Source organism: Protomyctophum parallelum (assembly GCF_964188405.1).
Source record: "Protomyctophum parallelum genome assembly, chromosome: 15".
NCBI classification, from domain to species: domain Eukaryota; kingdom Metazoa; phylum Chordata; class Actinopteri; order Myctophiformes; family Myctophidae; genus Protomyctophum; species Protomyctophum parallelum.
In genome coordinates, this window is record NC_139710.1 from 40,495,069 (window position 1) to 40,517,186 (window position 22,118).

The 22,118-nt window shown below is 44.5% G+C and overlaps 1 protein-coding gene across 1 annotated transcript in view; it reads left to right on the forward strand.

Moving 5' to 3' along the window:
* trpm3 (transient receptor potential cation channel, subfamily M, member 3) overlaps nucleotides 1-22,118 on the forward strand; it is a gene marked incomplete at both ends in the record, with an annotated part of 354,059 nt that overhangs the window by 155,040 nt on the left and 176,901 nt on the right. The window contains 1 exon segment of the mRNA XM_083783495.1: nucleotides 15,465-15,544. Coding sequence (XP_083639621.1) covers nucleotides 15,465-15,544 — 80 coding nt within the window.

Genomic DNA, 22,118 nt, shown 5'->3' on the forward strand with positions numbered 1-22,118 from the left:
TTCACTCCCTTCTCCTCAGAGCTTTTAGCCATCACTGTCGCGATGTCTGCCAAGGTGTCAACTCTGCTTCTCCTGTAGACTTGTTTGAACAGTCCAAAGCACCAGTCAGGACCAAACTTGGTGTGGCCAGCAATCAGCAGATGGACTCCCAGCTTCAAATGTAGCTTGTGAATGGTTCTCCACGCACAGTACCAGAGCATGAAGTTGTTTTTGTTTTGGCCACTGCAGTTGTCACAATGAAGGTCAACGTATTTTTCTCCAACTCCATAGTTGTTGAAAAAATGATGTAAGTAGCTGATGACTGCATTACTGCCTTTTCCTGATGCCATGCCTTCATCAATCAGGTAATTCACTTGCTTCGCCAATCCTTCACAGTGGATACCAAAAAGGCCACACTTGCGTGCAGTGAGGAAAAACAACTGGCTAACCTGGAGAGAAGATGAAGGGTAGTGCACCTGAAAGAAGAAACAATGAAACAAATATATACATTAAAATCAATATCCTGACTGAATACAGAATGGACATTGCTATGACAGTAATATGCAAGGCCCTCTTAAAATGGGCTGTGTACAACTGTACATACATCCTATACACGACTTAATCCCTATTAAAAAATAACTAAATAAATATAACATCAAGAAAAAAAAATTCAACAATAGCTGATCTACAAGCTCACTCTTTTTTATTTTATTCTTTCAAAACAATAACCTACCAGCTTCCATTGCAGCCTTGTAGAGACGCCAGACTGATGCTTTGGTCACATTACTTGGCAACAACTTCAGGCTGTAATCCTTGTGTCCGGGATGTCGACCAGGCAAAGATATGGCATGGACCTCTGCATAGTTTGTGATGAATGTCAACACCAATGTGATGTCCTCTTTAGTCAGAAACTTCTTGTTCGTCCTGGGAGCCTTTTTCCTCTGCCGTGGAGTGAGACCATTCTCATTGTAGTGTCGCTTAATTGCATTTAGAAGGGTGCTGCTGATCCTGGACAAAAAACAACAAACGCTGGGTTACTAACTAACAACGTTAGTCTGCCTGGACTCCATTTACTGTTCAGCGCTTGGATCCGGTCTAGAGCCCGCCCACTTAAACCTACACATACATACACGCACACAAACGTTTCCGTATCCGCTCTATACCGGATGCTATTATAAACAGCGCTAACGCTAACACACTGCAAATTAAAACGCTACTGCATCATGTATCAAGACTAGTCTTACTTAAAACAAACTAATCATAAACAGACTGATTTCAGAGACTATAGACCCTGAATATAAACAAGATGATAATGAAACTCACCCATAGATGAAGCAAAATGTAGCTTGACACACCACGATGGCATTCACCATGTATGTGGATCTGTTGAACTTTCGCTTCGCGTTGACTTTCTTCGTGGATTGAGTCATTTCGGAGTCGTTCATACAAGTCTTTATAATCGCCAAAATAACAAGGTCTTTCTGGTCCTTTGTCAACGCTGCCATGTCTGTTCGGGTCTCCCAAATCATGCCTGGATCGAGTTGTTTACTGCAAGACGAATGCGGCTGTTCTACGTTCTCTTTTGCTCTTTTATGACATCCGCAATCAAAGTTTATTATTTTCTCCATTTCTGCTGTTCGGTCGGTGTCCACGGCTACATTATTAACTTCTGGTACAAGTAAAAGCGAGGCGATGCCGACCTGTACACCACCCGGCCCAGCTGTTCCCCCAGACTCGTCTTCCTCGTCCTCGTTATCACAACACAAACTCCTGTTGATTTGATCGAAAACAACGCCATGGTCTTCATCATCCGTGTCAGATTCAGCCGTGAGCTCTAAACCCGGGTCACTGCCACCGTGTATGAAATCTGAAATAAATGTTCCCAGGAGATCGTCTTGTGCCTGTCCATTTAAAGCGTTAAGCAAGCGTTCCAATTCAAAGTTACTAGCCATGATCACAAACAAACAACAAGAATTATGTTGTGTTTACTGACAGCCTGAACACGTTGTACTTATGGGCGGTGATCGGCTACGTGAAACTGGAGAACAATACATAGGTATGGCCAATCGAAACAGCTCTATGTAAATACGTGCAGGAATGTTCACACCCCCAAAATACGGAAAATAGTCTTACATTATAGAGACATTTTTGCAACGTAATTACAACAACTTAACGACACTAAACCGACTTTCTGATGGAATAAAAACATTCTTTAACATTCCAACTGTTTTAATTTGACTAAAAACGAAAACCACCAAAAAAAAAGAGAGAATCTAATTTGGTATAATGTGAAGTTCCATTAGAGCTGACTTGTGGTTTAAATCACTGGCACTGGTCACATATGTGCACATAATCATCATCATCATGAAGTTATCATAGCGAGTTATAAAGGTTTAAAGTCACAGAGATTGACAGGCAGATATAAACATAAATAAATTATTATCATATACATACTACACACTGAATGAAAGCCCTAAATGTCTAATTTTAGGAGGAAAACAAATAAAATACACATTGATCCCATATACAGTTTGTCAGTAGGCTATTGAATCCAGTTCAGGTATAAAATTCTCTTTTTCAGAGAGAACTTTAGAGAAAGCATGGACCTATAGAACTATTATTCACAAAATAAGGCCTATAGCGAAATGTACATACTATATACCGTATGAAACAGAAGACTCTCTGCTTTCATAAGAAAAAAACTAATACTGTAATAATAATAAAAATCACACCCATGTGAAATGAGCAGTGCAATGTTGTGAAGTGAGCAGTGCAACATTGCACTGCTCACTTCAAAGGGGTGTGATTTTTATTATTATTACAGTAGAAGTATTTTTCTTATGAAAGCAGAGAGTCTTATGTTTCATACGGTATATAGTATGTATATGTCGCTATAGGCCTTATTTTGTGAATATTTAGTTGTCGGGCCCATGTCTTGTCTAAAATACGAGAGGATTTCAGAAAATGCATGGACCTGAACTGCTCAATATTCACAAAATAAGGCCTATAGCGACATATACATACTATATACCGTATGAAACATAAGACTCTCTGCTTTCATAAGAAAAATACTTCTACTGTAATAATAATAAAAATCACACCCCTGTGAAGTGAGTAGTGCAACATTGCACTGCTCACTTCACAGGGGTGTGATTTTTATTATTATTTTTATTTTATTATGTATATGTCGCTATAGGCCTTATTTTGTGAATATTGAGCAGTTCAGGTCCATGTCTTAGTCTTAGTTATCTCTGGTGGGCACAAGCTGAATTCAATGACCAATTACTGTCAAACTGTATATGTGTACAATGTGTACTGTTTTCCTCCTAAAAGTAGACATTCAGGGCTTTCATTCGGTGTATGGTATGTATAGGATAGTATTTGTGCTCATATTTATATCGGTCTGTTGGTCTGAAAAAACTGAACTGAAATGTCTGTCAACTTCAACCTTCCATATCTCTGCTGTTTTTTCAAGCGAGCAGCGTGCCTTCAAAAGCAGGTGTTAGAAAAAGGTCAATATCTCCAGAATGGAAGATGGTAGAATCATTATTTCTTTTTTAAATTGAAGTGGACATGTTTGGCCTACTTTTGATTTATGCGATGTGATTCTCGCTATAAGAGGCCCCTCGCTGTGGGCCCCTAAAAAGTTCAAAAGTCCAATGTTAATCGCTTAGCACCAGCAAGCCTGAGCAAATAGAAAACTCTAGCATACAATGTGTTAACACTCGCTTGACTGTAGTAAAGCCAGGCACCACACAGGCTGACTTCAGGTCATGACTGTAGTAAGGCCAGGTAACACACAGGCTGACTTCAGGTCATGACTGTAGTAAGGCCAGGTAACACACAGGCTGACTTCAGGTTTTTGATTGATTGATTGAAATCTTTATTAACAGTTTGTAGAATTTACAGTACATTTTAAGCACAAACTCAATACAAAGACTGTCAACTGTGAGTGGACGACCCAATTAAGCATTACACTTGTTTACAACAGGGTCCACATTGTTCAATTCATCAAAACATTTAAAGACATACAAACATTTAGAGACATACAAATAGACATTTCTCTGTAGGTAAAGAACAGAACAGGAATTCATCATATGGGAAGCAAAAAAGGGAAAAAATACAATATACAGTGAGGGAAAATGGGGTGGGGGGGTGGGGGGGATTCAGATTTTACAGAGGCCAGTTTCGAATTGCAGCCATCCGTAGGTGCCCTTTGAGAGCGGTTTTGAAGGAGTCAAGGGATTCACATGTCTTAATGACTGTTGGTAGGGCGTTCCACATTTTGGTGGCATAGGAGCGAAAAGAATTTAGTCCCTTGTTTGTGCCGAATCTGGGTTGTACATGGTTTGTTGCACTCCCTCTGGTGTTGTGGGTGTGGACTTCGTTTACATTAAGGAAGTATTTAGACAGGTACATGGGTATCTTGGTGGTGTATCGAATCTTGTGGACCAGACCCATTGCAAGATGCTGTACTCTGTCGTCGACCCTAAGCCATCCCAGCCTGTCAAAGTGGGCAGGGGTGAGGTGGGTTCGGGGGGTGAGGCCAAGTAGGAGCCTGACCAGTTTGTTTTGAGAGGTCTGGAGCCTTGTTTTAAGGGCCTTTGAGGTGCTGTGGTACCAAGAGGTGGATGCATAGTCAAAGAAACCTTGTACGAGGGCTCCTGTTAAGGTCTTCAAGGTGTTTTTGCTGACCAGTGAGGAGATCCTGTAAAGGAATCTTGTTCTTTGATTGACTTTTTTGATTACGTTGGTGGCCATTTTATCACCGGAAAGATTGGCCTCCAGGATGGAACCTAGGTAGGTAATTTGATCTTTTCGTGTGATAATATTGTCACCCACTCTAACCATGAAGCCATCTGCCTTGCTGAGTTTACTATTTGATCCGAAGAGGATGGATTCAGTTTTTCCCAGGTGTAAGGATAGTTTGTTATCAGCGAGCCAGGTGCAGATTCTACCGAGTTCAGAGCTGAGGGTCTTTTCAACCTGCAGTTTGTTCCTGTCCGAGACCAGCAGTGCTGAGTCATCTGCGAACAGGAACAAGTTGCAGTCACAAGCTGAAGTCATGTCGTTAACATAAATTAGGAACAGTAAAGGCCCTAGTATGCTTCCTTGTGGGACGCCACAGCTCACTGGGAGGGGAGGGGACAGTGTTCCGTTCACCTCCACCATCTGTTCTCTCCCCTCCAGGTAGGATTGCATCCAGCTCACTGATGTGCTATCAAAACCAATAGCTTTAAGCTTGTTAACCAGTATGGAGTGGTTCACGGTGTCAAAAGCTTTTTGGAGGTCCAGCATGACCATGCCGCAGTATTTTCCAGCATCCACCTCGTGTTTGATGTGGTCGCTCAAATAGAGGAGGCATGTGTCAGTGGAGTGGGATGTTCTGAAACCAGATTGGAACTCGTACAGCAATTTATTAGTGGCAAGATACTTTTCAACCTGTTCATAGACTATTTTTTCCATCACTTTCGAGATGGAGCTTAGAATAGAAATAGGGCGGTAGTTGCCGGGTTCTAATTTACTCCCTTTTTTGTACAAGGGGGTTACTTTGGCCAGTTTAAAATCTTGGGGGACCTGTCCCTGTTTGATGGAGAGGTTAACTATGTGGGTGATGACTGGAGCTATGGAAAAGGCTGAGTCTCTGAGAAATTTGGAGGGAATATTGTCATGGCCAGTGGCCTTGTGGGGTTGGAGGGCACTCAGTTTTTTAAGTACCTCCTCGGTTGTTACCATTGCCATTTTAAAATCATCTTTACAAACACCAAGGTTTTTGTAGAAGGCTGTGATGTGCTCTACACCAAAACGCCCAGAGTGGGAGGGCAGTTTGCTAACCAGCTTTGTTGCAATGTTTGTAAAGAAGATGTTCAAGTGGTTGGCTACATCGAGTTTGTCAGTGATGAGGGTGTTATTCGATTTGATGTTTATGTTTGTAAACCTGGTTTTTAGTTTCCGACCACAGCCTAGTTGGTTGTTTAGTAACTTCCATAGCTCCCGAGGATTGTTTTTGATTTCCTCGGCTTTATCATTGATAAAGTTACATTTGGCTGATTTGGTCATGGCAATTACACCGTTTCTTAGCTTGTTACACTGGGCTTTTAGGTTGCACAGTTTGGTTTGGAGATCACTGTCGAAGCGCTTGCACTTGGCTAGTTTGGACTTGCATTTAAGAAGTTCAGAGCATTTGTTGTCTCTGGCTTTCATTGCAGTCAGTATGTCCGAATTCATCCATGGCTCCGAGCGGGTTTTGACCCTGATGGTTCTCAAAGGAGCCATGATGTTTAGTACTGATGTAAATTTGGTTTTAAAGCCAAGCCATGCTTCTTCGACTAGTGAGCTCCTGAGCACATCGGACCAATCCAGACTCTCCAGTTCAAGGTTAAAGGCCTCACTAGAGTAGGTTTTGAGGTCCCTAGATATGACTGTTTTGTGACAGTCAAACTTTAGTTTTTGTATTTTGCGGGTACAGAAAATCATAAAATGATCACTGAGCCCACATACAATAACCCCTTTCTTTGAGATTCTGGATTTGTCCGAGGTCAGAATGAGATCAATGACAGTTTGAGAAGAATCACACACTCTTGTGGGTTGGGTAATTAGCTGACTGATACTATGCAGATCACAAAACCGACTAAATGACTTGAACACAGGAGCTTCCTTATGACGCATATCCGTATTGTAGTCGCCAATCAGGATCTTCTCTACACATTCCTCCCCAGCTAAGCACCCCTCAAGTATGTTTGTGGTGTTCCTCGTTCAGCTCCATGATCACTGCCGCTGGGGTGGCTTCGGCGAACAAGACGCCTGCGGTGGTATGTGGGGGTCCGCTGGCGTTGGTTGTCTGCAGTTCATGGGCTGATCTTGAAGTTGCGTCCGTGGTCCGTTCCGTGGGGGAGGCGCTCGAGGCGCTCGCGGCGCTCTGGAAGGCGTGGAAGCCGTGACGCGTTGCGATGGGAACGTTCGTTGTTTGCGGAAGCAACAGTTGCTGCTGTGAGTGCAGTCTCGCTTGTGATCGGGTAACCGGTCCAGGATTGAAGTGAATATCTCCCGATAGTAACAAGAAAAGAATAATCACAGTTCTGCGATCCATCTTGCCAGTCGGGGGCTTGTACTTGCGATTCGGGTTTGCTGTTAACAGGCCATGAATCGCTGCTGACCCAAAAGAAATATGCTTACATTCATCGCCAGTTAGGAGGTAAAAATCGCTGTGAAACTCCTCCGCTTCGATTCCGTGACGTTCCATCTCTTCTTGGTGGTGTAAGGTCCATGTTGAATTAAAGTATGCGTCCGTAATCCATAGCATGAAGAGGAGGAAAAAGGCGGAAAAGGTTGAAAACATAGCTAAAAATCGCTGTTGTCTGGGGAGCTCTCTGAAGTGCGACCGATCCGTTCGAGGGTCACCTGAATCAGGTCATGACTGTAGTAAGGCCAGGTAACACACAGGCTGACTTCAGGTCATGACTGTAGTAAGGCCAGGTAACACACAAGCTGACTTCAGGTCATGACTGCAGTATATTGAATTGCAAACATTTTAAATATTGCTTTGATGCTCATTAACTTTAGGAAGTATTAAGTTGTTTTTTATTAGCATATGCGTTCCATAATTCCATAGGGCTAGACCACACATGGGCATATGACATCATCAACTTGTGACGGGAGCAGTCCCTATTGATTGAAAGATTTATGAAAGAAATACAATATTTAAGGTGTTTTAATTTTATCTTTTTAGTAATAGAGGGCAAGTATAATGTTTTAAGACATATTTGCCTCATTAGCCAGGGATCCTTTTAACACATTCCACACGTTATAGTATAATTGACAAGATACCGTCATGACTGCCGGCATTGTTTTACCTTTGGAGCATAACGCTGAAGTAATTGCGCCTTTGATCCATGAAAATCCGCTTGAAAACAGTCCCATGATTAGTTATTGAGCCCACATTAAATTATTTATTTATGAAAGAAATCAAATATTTAAGGTGTTTTTATTTTTCTATTTTAGTTTTAGAGGGCAAGTATAATATTTTAAGTCATAGTTGTCTTATTAACCAGGGATCCTTTTAAAGGCCGACTAGGTAACGTTTCTGATCTGTGTGTGTACCCCCCCCCCCCCCCTCTCCTCTGACAGACTTAAGTTCAAAGTGTTTCGATAGGCTAAAAGTTACCCATGCGTTTACCTTTCCTTTTATGAGGGGCTCACGTTAAGCCCCTTCGACGTGCGTGTGGCTTTTGACCTTATACTTCATATGGCAGTGACCTGTGAAGGAAGTTTAAAGGCGTAGTGAAATGAAAAATACGTTTTTCACACTTTTAGACCATATCTGTGGTCATGGCCTGAAAATGAAAATGTGCTGCGTGATGATGTGTAGAGAATAGAGATACACATCAATAAAAGCCAATGAAAATGAAGCTCACCAGTTTGATTCCCATGCTTCTTGTCTTCCTCCACACAGCTGGTTTTGATTCAATTCAATATGACATCCAGACTGTGTATTACCTGTTCTAAACGTAATCATCACGGTAAAATATGTATATAGGTTGTGTATAGGTTAGAAATAATCCGCTGACTTGTCCCCATGTCTATGTATATAGATAAATATGTATATAGGTTGTGTATAGGTTAGAAATAATCCGCTGACTTGTCCCCATGTCTCTCTGACACTTTGTTTACAAACGAAAGTCACGTGCAGGAAGTCACAGACTTTGAGACCCCATAGCCTGGAGGGATGCGACGCTCTGTTTGGTTCAGGAACTTCTCCCCATGCGCCCCCTCCCCCCACAGTGTAATGGTTAACCGTGGGAAGTCTGGGGTATGTTTTGGCGGTGTTCTCTGTGTGTGTGTGTGTGTGTGTGTGTGTGTGTGTGTGTGTGTGTGTGTGTGTGTGTGTGTGTGTGTGTGTGTGTGTGTGTGTGTGTGTGTGCGCCGCGCCCGCAAGGCCAGTTAGGCAGACTGGCGACTGGACGGGGCGGAGGGGTGTGACGGGTCGGGTGTGTGTGTTGTCATAGCGGCGGCACTGGAGGGGAAAGCCCTGAACAAGCAGCCCGCCTGCAGCATGGCTAGGCTGGGAGAGGAGCTGGGTCAACTCTCCCACATCACCATGTCCCTCTGGGACAACTCTCCCACATCACCATGTCCCTCTGGGACAACTCTCCCACATCACCATTTAGTTCCACTCTGAGACAACTATCCATGTCCCTTCCATTTAGTTCCACTCTGGGACAGACAACACATCACGATGTCCCTTCCATTTAGTTCCACTCTGGGACAACTATACATGTCCCTTCCATTTGGTTCCACTCTGAGACAACTATCCATGTCCCTTCCATTTAGTTCCACTCTGGGACAGACAACACATCACCATGTCCCTTCCATTTAGTTCCACTCTGGGACAGACAACACATCACGATGTCCCTTCCATTTAGTTCCACTATGGGACAACTATACATGTCCCTTCCATTTGGTTCCACTCTGAGACAGACAACACATCACGATGTCCCTTCCATTTAGTTCCACTCTGGGACAACTATACATGTCCCTTCCATTTAGTTCCACTCTGGGACAGACAACACATCACCATGTCCCTTCCATTTAGTTCCACTCTGGGACAACTATACATGTCCCTTCCATTTAGTTACACACTGGGACAGACAACACATCACCATGTCCCTTCCATTTAGTTCCACTCTGGGACAACTATACATGTCCCTTCCATTTAGTTACACACTGGGACAGACAACACATCACCATGTCCCTTCCATTTAGTTCCACTCTGGGACAGACAACACATCACGATGTCCCTTCCATTTAGTTCCACTATGGGACAACTATACATGTCCCTTCCATTTGGTTCCACTCTGAGACAGACAACACATCACCATGTCCCTTCCATTTAGTTCCACTCTGGGACAACTATACATGTCCCTTCCATTTAGTTACACACTGGGACAGACAACACATCACCATGTCCCTTCCATTTAGTTCCACTCTGGGACAACTATACATGTCCCTTCCATTTGGTTCCACTCTGGGACAGACAACACAACTATCCAAGTCCCTTACATTTAGTTCCACAGTGCACATGCCTTTGTCCGCTGTGGCCTGTGTGCCCAACACACTCCCACTCCCACAAATGGACAAATGGAAACACATGACCCCGGCGGGGTGTCCCCTGGGGGGGGCGGACTTGAGTCGCGAGAGGCACCGCCCAGTGAGCTGCCAGGCGACCGAGCATTGCCAAGTCCACTTCAGCGACTCATCGCCGTTATCCCGATACGGACAGAATCCTATAACTCACGTCCCTCCTACTCGAGAAGAACATCTCTGCTTCCTGCGAACGAACCTCTCTGTGCAAAGTAGTGTGAAGCACCTAATCTCTCAAGACAGATTCTGCTCACAGCAGAGAGAGCAGCCTGACAGGGTTTTTTTTTTTGTGAAAATGTCTGGAAGTGGTTATTAAACCCAATATAAAACTGCCCTAAATGCATGTTTAAAGCCGGGTTTGAGCTCTCAGTATTTCATAATGCAAAGTAATTCCCCTCCAGTTGGCTGCATCAGTGTTCTGTCCTGAGCCAGGGGGTGAGGGGGGCAAGGGGGGTGAGGGGGGCGAGGGGGGCTGTCTGCCTCCAGCTAGATATCGCTCATAATCTGCTTCACCCAGGGTGAGCCTGAGGGCTGGCTCTCCTGTAGTCTGGTTGTCTCCACCAGGCCGAAGGCATGGCACTCCTGTGGTCTTGTTGTCTCCACCAGGCCGAAGGCATGGCACTCCTGTAGTCTGGTTGTCTCCACCAGGCCGAAGGCATGGCACTCCTGTGGTCTTGTTGTCTCCACCAGGCCAAAGGCATGGCACTCCTGTAGTCTGGTTGTCTCCACCAGGCCGAAGGCATGGCACTCCTGTGGTCTTGTTGTCTCCACCAGGCCAAAGGCATGGCACTCCTGTAGTCTGGTTGTCTCCACCAGGCCAAAGGCATGGCACTCCTGTAGTCTTGTTTTCTCCACCAGGCCGAAGGCATGGCACTCCTGTAGCCTGGTTGTCTCCACCAGGCCGAAGGCATGGCACTCCTGTAGCCTGGTTGTCTCCACCAGGCCGAAGGCATGGGGAGAGAGTATGTTTTGCACTCCGTCCGTGTGTGTGTCCGTCCGTCCGTCCGTCTGCATACAGCTAATCTCCGGCACCGCTGGCCCGACGTGCACACACACATGTCACACACTGTCACACACACATGTTACACACATACTTTTGGTACTTAAAGGACCAAAAGTAGAAATTACTCCATATGCAGGATGGTCCCATTTCACATTCTCAAATGTATGCAAATCCCTTGGAAATAGCAGATCTACAAGCTCACAATGTGTCACTTTGCGACACATTGTGAGCTCGTATATCTGCTATTTTCAAATGGTCGAAATGCATATACAGTATAGGGCTGAAGTGGTTAATGTACGTGTCAAAATCTACAAAGTAACTAACTGAAGTTTTCAAATAAATGTAGTGGAGTACAAGTGCAATATTTAGATCTGAGATGTAGTGGAGTACAAGTAAAAGTATTGGAAACTGGTAACACTCAAGTAAAGTACAAATACCTCACAATTGTACTTGGTAAATGGTGCATTTATATAGCGCCTTTATCCAAGGCACTTTACATGTGCATTGCATTTGCATGTGCATTGCATTCACCCATTCATACACCGATTTGCAGCTGAAGCCATGCAATTAAAGCACCAACCAGCACATCGGGAGCAATTTGGGTTTCAGTGTCTTGCCCAAGGACACTTCGACATGTAGACAGGAGGAGCCGGGATTCGAACCGCCGACCCATGGATCATTGGACAACCTGCTCTACCTCCTGAGCCACATATACTTTACAGTATATGTACTTAGTTACTTTCCACCTCTGCAAACTTGCTACTACACACACAAAAAAGGTGGACCAAACCAATAAATCCAGGGCACAGCACACACCACTAGCTAAAAGTCCCCCCCCCCCCCCCCCCCCCTTTCAATCAAGTCTATTGGTATGGTCCTTGGCATGGTCATCTGGCTCCACCCCCCATGGTGTCATCTGACTCCGCCCCATGCAGCCACATGCTAGGAAGCAGCCATGAGGTAACTCAAAGAGTACATGCACTAATAACACTTAAACATACAACTTTAGGAATAATTATCAAACAATGTTTTTATATTCTAATAACTGTGTTTACATGGGGTTTCCAGCAGTGTTGTTTTTGGCAGCAGATTTAGATTTTATAGTTTTAGTCAGTCTCTTGATGAATGGGAAAGGAAAGGAAAGGAAAGGTACTATGTTTACCCGGGGTAACTGGACTAAGCTCAAGAACTTGTTTACAGCCAGGCCCTGCTCATAGAACATTTCATGGTAGGGGTTCAATGCCTTGTCCAAGGGCACTTCTGCGGTGGTAATTTTAACGTGCCGGTCTGGGGATACGAACTAGCGACCTTCCGATATCAAGACCGCTCCACAAACCGTTCGCCCACCGCTGCCTCAAGTCAATGGAGTCAATGGAGGGTATTGCAACTCTAGATTCACCACATTATAAAAAAATCTAGAGTTGCAAATTGCAGCTTGATAGCAGGGTGGGGTGCCGTGCAGTAGCCATGTTGGATTCTGCCTTGATAACCCCTCTTGTCATGGAAAATAGACCTAGAGCAGGTTTTCAACCAGTGGTCCTTCCAGGTGGTCCCCAATCTCCCATCAGCTAAATGATGGAGAGTTAGTGACCAAATTAACCCTTATTATATCTTCTACACAATTAGAGAATGTAAAATAAATGTTATTTTGAGCGTTTTTTGCCTGTTGTATCTCTCCTATAACGGTACCAACATCAACACAGCATGGAATTGTGGACAAAATCGCATGCAGCGATAACAAAGTATTCTTTATTTTTTGTGTCTTGAGAAGCTGAGTCTCATCGATGTTGTGCTCCGTGCGGTGCGTGCGTGCCAGATCAAATGCCAAATAAATAATGGGCCTGGAGATGAAAAGGGTTGAAAGCCACAGATTTGGAGCCCTGCTGCCGCCGGTGAGCGGAGGGGGTCGGCCACAGACACGGCTGGTAGTGTGAGAGCCAACGCTCAGCGTATTAGTGGAAGCAGGGACGTGCAGAGAGTGTTAGACAGGCAGGGGCTGAAATCCCGTAAGAGAGGGCACTTTTGGACAGAAATAGCTGATCTACAAGCTCACAACGCATCACGCTGCGACTGCATTGTGAACTTGTAGATTGGCTATTTTCGGGGCGCAACCCAGCACTCTTTAATAAATATAAATATATTTTTTATCCCACGATTTTGTAACCCATTTTTCACCCCTGTGTCAATCATCTAATGTGATCCTGGGCTCTACACACCCTCCACCAACCTAGTCCCCCATATATGGGGGACAAGGGGAGAGCAACGGACTTGAACTCATGCTTCCTTCATGCCTGAGTGTCCAAGTTGCTCCTTTACACCTGACAGGGGAGAGTTTCCCTGGTTGGACGTAGCGCGTGGAAGGAACACGTTATTCCAACCAGTTCCTTTCCCCTCCATCAGGCGCCTCGGCTGGCCAGGGGGAGGCAGTTTAGTGACCAGGATTACTGCATGTTTTTTGTGAGAGTACCTACCCTAGGGGACACGGGGAGAACATGCAAACTCCACACAGAAAGGCCCTTTCGCCAACCCCGCCTTCGGGTATGGGCACTGATGACGCGGAGGAGGAAACACGCCGCCAGCACCCACAGAGTCCTCAGCGGGAATCGAACCCAGGTCCTTCTAGCTGTGAGGCGACAGCACTACCAACTGTGCCACCGTGCCCCTAGCACTCTTTAGCTAGTGGAGATGTGATGTATACGACATGGATTTCTAAACAAATTTGTTCAACTCAAAATGCTATACGTTCCAAGTTCAGGAGACTTCGGGGAGGTAAAAACCTATTCTCCTGAATGCTGCCTTCTGGAATGGCATGGAAAGGAGTGGCATTTGCATTTCTTTCAACCATAGTAAATGCTGCATTCATGGTCGAGAAAGGGCAGTTGTTTTACAGACGGGTAAAAGGGCAGAGGCTAAAGCCCCCTTTGATGTCTATGTGTGCATGCCCCTGAGTGGAAGTCTGCACTTGGCCAAGTCGGATGGATGGTAAACTTAGTGTGTGTGTTGCCACTGACCCAGGGGATGGTAAACTTAATGTGTCTGTGTGTGTGTGTGTTGCCACTGACCCTGGGGATGGTAAACTTGGCAACGGACCGGACCATGGGGATGTGCACGGTGCAGTTGTCCAGAAATAACCAATTGGGTCCCCTAGGGTAGGTACCCTCACAAAAAACATGCAGTAATCCTGGTCACTAAACTGCCTCCCCCTGGCCAGCCGGGGCGCCTGATTGAGGGGAAAGGAACTGGTTGGAATAACGTGTTCCTTCCACGCGCTACGTCCAACCAGGGAAACTCCCCCCTGTCAGGTGTAAAGGAGCAACTTGGACACTCAAGCATGAAGGAAGCATGAGTTCAAGTCCGTTGCTCTCCCCTTGTCCCCCATATATGGGGACTAGGTTGGTGGAGGGTGTGTAGAGCCCAGGATCACATTAGATGATTGACACAGGGGTGAAAAATGGGTTACAACATCATGGGATAAAAAAAATAAAATAATGAATGAATTGTTATTTTAACAATTAAACCATGTTACTGTGTGCTGAAACTGAGCAGCTTTTAGGTAAATAAAGAACAGAAAAACGTGAGTGTCACATTTGCACCCGTTTGACAGCAAATTTTTATTTAGTTTTAGTCATAGTTTTGTTTTAATACATTTTCATTTAGTGTGATCCCGACGGCCTTTACTGCATGTCACTCCCCCATTTCCTGTCAGCCTATATAAAAAATATAAAATAAAGGCCAAAGCCGAAAAATAATAATAATAATCCCGTCCCCAGTCATCATTACATCACTACCTTTTTTGTGAGAAATTAATTAGTTTGAAAAAAACAACTCATCACTGTCAGGTGAAAAAGGAAGAGAAAATAAATATCTGCGAGGTCGTGACACCTCGAAACACCTCGTCATTCCCTGAAGGGTGAAAAGAACACACACTTCTCCTCTCTCTCGCACGCACGCACGCCAGAAGAACACACACACTCTTCTCCTCTCTCTCTCACGCACACACGCACGCACACACGACAGAAGAACACAATCTTCTCTCTCTCACATGCACGCACGCACGCACGCACACACACAGGACGGAAGAACACACTCTTCTCTCTCTCTCTCGCACGCACACGCGCGCACACAAACACACAAACACACACAGACTCCTGGACGGGCTCAGACTCAGACAGCCCATTACCGTGTGGGTCTTGGACTTCACTCCTCAAGCCAGGCTCTTGCATTTGATGTGTGTTCCTAGTTCCTGACTGACTTTTACCTCTCTCTCTCTCTCTCTCTCTCTCTCTCTCTCTGTCTCTGTCTCTGTCTCTGTCTCTGTCTCTGTCTCTGTCTCTCCCTCCAGGCACAGAAGTCGTGGATAGAGAGAGCGTTCAGCAAGAGAGAATGTGTCCACATCATAGTGAGCTCCAAAGACCCCCATAGGTGAGATAATCTGTGCTTTGTATGTGTGACGTCGGCTCAGTGACTTATGAATGAACTGAATTCAAGATGGCGGCGCGGACCTGGCAGAGAGATGGCCAGGCTGGAGTCCTTGCGGTACGTTCTTTTTTAAATGAATGAAGACCAAGATGTAATCGAATGATCCTGGTGGAGAAGAGAAAACCTAAGAAGTGAATCCAAACAATAAGATCAAGGTCAAACCGTTAACGACTGTAGGTCAGAAGGTAAGACGCCTCTTTCTGGCTCTGGGGCGAATGCTCTCAGGAGAGGGCAAGCTTCCGCGTTGGTGCTTCACAGAAGCTTCCGCGTGCGTAATAGAGCGGATGTTCGGGTCTGACAAGTCCCGGGAAATACGCGCTGTGATTGGTAGTCACTTGAGTGGCAGAGTGGCGTAGCAGTAGCCTTCATACGCACTTCCGGCACATTTCCGTCCCAGAGTGTAAATTGTTTCCGCCATCCCGTCGACACACCCACAAAAAATGGGTTACAAAATCCTGGGATAAAAAAAACATTAAAACAAAAACAATACTGAGGTAGTGGGTTCAATGCAATCCCACTACCTTGACCCCCGTAATAGGCGACGTGCATTGTGTTGACCATGTTTTGCCGTCGTTCCATTCGAAGGACACCCCTCGACACACACGGCCCGCATGGCGCTTTCACACGGCCCACATGGCGCTTTCACACGGCCCGCATGGCGCTTTCACACGCCCCGCATGGCGCTTTCACACGGCCCACATGGCGCTTTCACACGGCCCACATGGCGCTTTCACACGGCCCGCATGGCGCTTTCACACGCCCCGCATGGCGCTTTCACACGGCCCGCATGGCGCTTTCACACGGCCCGCATGGCGCTTTCACACGGCCCGCATGGCGCTTTCACACGGCCCGCATGGCGCTTTCACACGGCCCACATGGCGCTTTCACACGGCCCGCATGGCGCTTTCACACGGCCCGCATGGCGCTTTCACACGGCCCGCATGGCGCTTTCACACGGCCCACATGGCGCTTTCACACGGCCCACATGGCGCTTTCACACGGCCCGCATGGCGCTTTCACACGGCCCGCATGGCGCTTTCACACGCCCCGCATGGCGCTTTCACACGGCCCGCATGGCGCTTTCACACGGCCCGCATGGCGCTTTCACACGGCCCGCATGGCGCTTTCACACGGCCCGCATGGCGCTTATACTATCGGTGTGAGATTAGAGCGCTGCATGTCTGCGGGGACTTTGGAGAGAGAGATAGGGAGAGGGGGAGACAGCGCTCTGATCACGTTCAAGACTCTCCAACGTATCTAACTTGGATATCATTTTATGCTGACATAGCACTATATATTATTATATGCATAGTTTCATTATATAGATATTCCACTGTTAGGTTCTTAGCTTACGTATGATTCATGATGATGATGATGATGTTTTTTTGTTCTTGCTTACTGTAAGTGGCTCTGATAATTATGGGGGTTCTTGATATAACGTCTATATATAGACGGTAGAGGTCTACGGCTAAGCCAGAATCTGGTCACAGATACTGCTGAGGATGATGATAAACAACTGGTGCGACATAAATGAATGGTGGACTAGAGGAAAGATTACACACACTATAAGATATAGCCCTACAACTAAGGAAAACACAGATTTTATTTTATTTCTTTTTACAAACTGTCCACACTCTGCAGGTCCGCTCATTGGGTTATTTATATTTACCTGCCCCGGGCAGTCGGGCAGGCGTTAGTGTCAACCCGACAACCCCTCTCAGAGAGAGCTAGACGGTAACTGGTTGAATCCCTACCTAACGAGTATACAGTATGGCTGCACCACAGCCTCCTGGAGGGGAGAGGCTGTCAGCAGAGCTGTCCAAGACGCCCTGCCTGGCATCATGGCTGTTGAAGTGGAGGAGCGTTTGACACAGTGCCAACCTCGTTAGTTGAACTGCATACAGCTGCAGTGCTGTGGAGAGGAGTAGAATTCACATCTGGGATAATAACCACTGATGCTGTCTGTCGCCGGGCAGAATTAACCGCGCCCCTCCGGAAGTCCTCTCTCTCTCTCTCTCTCTCTCTCTCTCTCTCTCTCTCTCTCTCTCTCTCTCTCTCTCTCTCTCTCTCTCTCTCTCTCTCTCTCTCTCTCTCTCTCTCTCCCCCCAAATGATACAAAAATGTAATCTGATAAATCACAGCTTCAAAATGAATTAAATATGATTAATCACTATTTGAACTATGTCCAAAATATGCCATGTTTTCCTGTATATTGTTGTGGAAATGGGAATATAAATGACAGAAAGCGGATATACTTATTTTTTCTTTTTTTAATGTTTTCTTGTTTTCTAATTCTAATCTAATTTAGTATATGTGTCCCAGGCCAGTGATTTCAACCACAAGTCGGCACAGTTGATATACAGTTATAGATGAAAATACAATTCATTTCTTTTTTAGGTGGTTTTCGTTTTTAGCCACATTAACACAGTTGGAATGTTAAAGATTTTTTTTATTCCATCAGAAAGTCGTTTTAGTGTCATTAAGTCGTTGCAATTGCTTAAACAAGTCACTATGTCTAATGTTTTAACAATTGGGTTAAGCAATGCTAATCAGAAAATCAGCTTTCCTTTCAAAGTATGCAAATTCCGCTAAAATCCGCTTTTTTGTACACAATCGTTTTTGAAGATAATACTAGTCTTTTACTAACTGGCTAACAGAAATAGCAGAGAAAGAAGTATTAACCATCGTATTTTGTAAAAAGTGTGTTTATTTTCGGTCCGCCTAAAGCTAATGTTCCAGATGGGGTAGGGGTGGACGATATGGCGATAATTATCGTCGGGACGATACAACGTCTCCACGATATGGCTTTTTAGAGTTATCGTTTCCATCACGATAAATGTGCTGCATCAGACAGTGAATGCACACTCTATATATGCAGTTCTATGCCGTAATTTTTACTTCTGCAGTACGACGGTTTCGTTCACAAAAAATAAAAGATCTACAAGCTAACCACACGTTGCTACGGCACCCCAATGGACGACGTGGTTTGCTTATAACTCTGTTAAGTTCTCAGCACTCCCAAAGTCCCCGTCCCCTTTCTTCTAGGCAGAGGGGGAAACAGCATTGCGCTGAGCTGTAGCCTCATGTAGTAAACAGCTCATGTCGAGGAAGGGCGACGTGTTATAGTTCCCAAAAAGAACTCCACGTCTGTCACACAGACAGAGCCCGTGTGTTAAGACCAACGTGACTCGTCTTCATGGATATAAACTCACAAACAACACCACGCAACAGCATAGACTGCAGGACGTCTCCTCCACCATTTACCAAGCTATCGTCTGCTACGTTAGTTCACAGAGTAAAAAAAAGCATCGCGTCTCCGTCACCGTCACAGAATGTTCCCCTTTTAATCAATGAAGGGGTCACCATTAAAATTGAACCGGTTCGTTTGTTGACGCACGCGACGGAGACGCAACGCGCCTGGTGGAGCCCTGGCGTTAGGCTGGCCACGGCTAGTAGCCAAGTAGCCAAGCACCAGAGCGCGCGCCGCTCACTGTACACACGTCGCTCGCTTAATAATCATTAATTTCTGTATCAATGCGGACATAACGTGGTAAATGTTCATAAGCACACAAGTGTACAAAATGCTTTTTACACTTGACTTATCTCCAGAGTCCTCAGTCCTGCACCCCCACAATGCCATATGCCAGTTTAGCCTTAACATCTACATGTTATTCAATATTACTTTAGCACAAAATAATCTTTTCTAAACCTAAATCTTTTCTAAACTAAAAGCCCTCATTCAAAAGTTATGTAAGTATGTAAAATTAAATGTTATTTATAAAGCACCTTAAGAAACAAAGTTAGAAGGTAAAAACAAGGAACATATCAATCACAGTTGTGACAATATCAGAACAAAAACAGACGAGGCAGAACAGAAACATAGGGCTATACAAATGAATGTAGGCTGTCTGTCATTGTATTTTCTGTGAATTAACTCAGTTTAATCCAGTGATCCTCAGCCATTTTAATTTCAAGGACTCCAATAGAAAAGGAACCACCGATCATCCGCTGAAAAAAACTTTAGAGAGGTGCTGGAGCCACAAAGGGAATAAGAGAAAAAATAAAGGGAAGCTCCGCACACTCAGATCTGTGCACAATCAATTTATTTTTGGGACCCCATGTTACAGACATGTTTACAATATTTTACAACAGTAGCTACTTATATTTTGTTATTTAAAGCTGTGATTATTTATTTAAGAAGCACTGTTCTGAACCAATGTTCGCCTTTAAATAAAAAAAAATGTAATCATCCTTAACCTTTAAGCTAAAATAATGATGACCGGGGACTTAAAATCATTGTTTTAATTGATGGCCTTCATGCCCTGGCACTCGGCCTTGTGCCCTCAAAAAGTTGACCACACTAAAGGCCAAATGGGACTCATAACAATTTTTTGGGACTCATTTGAATGACCACCTGTGCATCCCGGGACCCATTACATTGAAAACCTATTTATTCATTATTTATTCATCATTGATACAGCGTCACACAAAAGCACCAAAAGTAGAAGATCCACAAGCACGAGATGTGTGAGTGAAGTGACATGATTTGAGCTTGTAGATCTGCTACTTTAGCCCTTTTTGAATTTGAATCCTTAACAGTTTTGGATTTCCACCGACAGAGACGATAAGCAGAGCTTGCGGATCTGTTATTTCTGTTGCTTTTGTGTGATGCTATAGTATGGTAGAGCATACATTTGCAAGACATAAAATGTAAAAAAAATTACGACAAGCGGTTTCTGCTGAGAGCTACATTATAATAGTGTGGGGTGTGTGTGTGTGTGCTCGTGCACATACCGATGAGGAGTTTCTCATGGTATTTAAATGTCTAAATACAGTCTAAATGGTATTTCTTAAATCTTTGTTACCTTGTACTGTTAAGTTACTTGAAAAATAACCATAAAAAACCGTGCGCGAATATATCGTGTTAATATCGTGTATCGTGATAAGCTTGAAAAAATATCGTGATAAAACTTTTGTCCATATCGCCCACCCCTAAGATGGGGGCACTGGTGAATCAGAACAATGGAACATGCTTCCTGTTTCCAATAGCAGAAGAAGAAGACAATGTAAACATTGTAACATTATGTCACCATAACGTGGCTATTATTAGTTACTTTGGAATGTACCTGCCATGAAAATTAAGGTCATAATAACGCAGATCACATCGATATGTAATATAGCGCGATATGTACTTGTTCTAGCTACAGGATTGATATCAATATAATGCTAAACGTAGCTAAAAAGCTATCGCGGGGTTGCCAGGTTCTGAGAAATAAGCAACCCGGTATATGAAAACAAGCGAAAATAGCCGATCTACAACAATAAAAATGTTGTCCCTGGACCCTGGCATACATTATTATCTGCAGACAAATAATAATAACAGGCTAATATAGCTATTTTATTTGTAGGCTACTCATCTGGAACATTTACATAGGCCTGATCTAATAAGGGTCCACTTGGTTACCAACTCTCCATAATCAACTACACTTTAAAAACAAGCCCAAATAATCAACTACACTTTATTTTTGTCAAATACATTTTTAGTAACAGGTTATAAATTATTATAAAATTGGTACAGTAGGCCTATGCATTATTTTTCTTTAGAAACAAGGCCAACTAATTATAATAAGCAGACATGGCAACACTGCTGGTTGAATAATGGAGGAATGAAGGGAAAACAGCGCCCCCTAAAGTCACAGATCACTGCTGAAATATTAGAAGGGCAAATTCTGTACTTTGGGGTTTCCAGTTCAACAAGTTTCAAATGGTCATATCTTCTTCATTTCCCCCCCAATTTCAATGAGCAATACATCATATGAAAGGTTACAGTGTGCAGTTTCATAATATGTAAAGAACTGAAAAATGACCATGGCCCCCTTGTATTAAACCACTAGCACTGGTCACATATGATGTGATGTGAGCATTTTGTTCATGTGTTTTGTTTTGGTGGACGTTCACTAAACTAGCTGCCGCTGTTGCCCAGCTGTTTGATTGACAGCCATGAGCCAGTCCTATTCCTACCTATTACTCTACGCACGCACGCGCACGGCCCCTGTGTCTGTGATGACAGCCTTTGCTGCTCACAGATTGTTGATAAAACCAAGATTATGAGCGCAGTTAGCGCACATTTGACAACTGGAGCCTGTCAATCAGAATGCGGAACGTCTCAAGTTGCGGGACACATGAAAAGTCATTGAAATGCGGGACAATCCCGCACAAATCGGGGACATCTGGTCACCCTGCTTTGCATAGATTGTGCATTACATTCACCCATTCAAACACCGATCTTGGTGGAGGAAACCATGCAAGGCACCAACCTGCTAGCCTGGGTTCCAGCATGATTCACTGTGTTCCGCGGTTCTGAAAATGTCACTGCGCTACAGTCTGGCCAGAGGCTGCTTGATTCTCATTTCATAACATCACCTGTTACGTAGCCACGTTGTTGCTGATACGTCATCAGCCAGTGCCACACTGTTGAAGTAAATAGCGCCGTTCGAAACTTGAGTCAAATCCTACA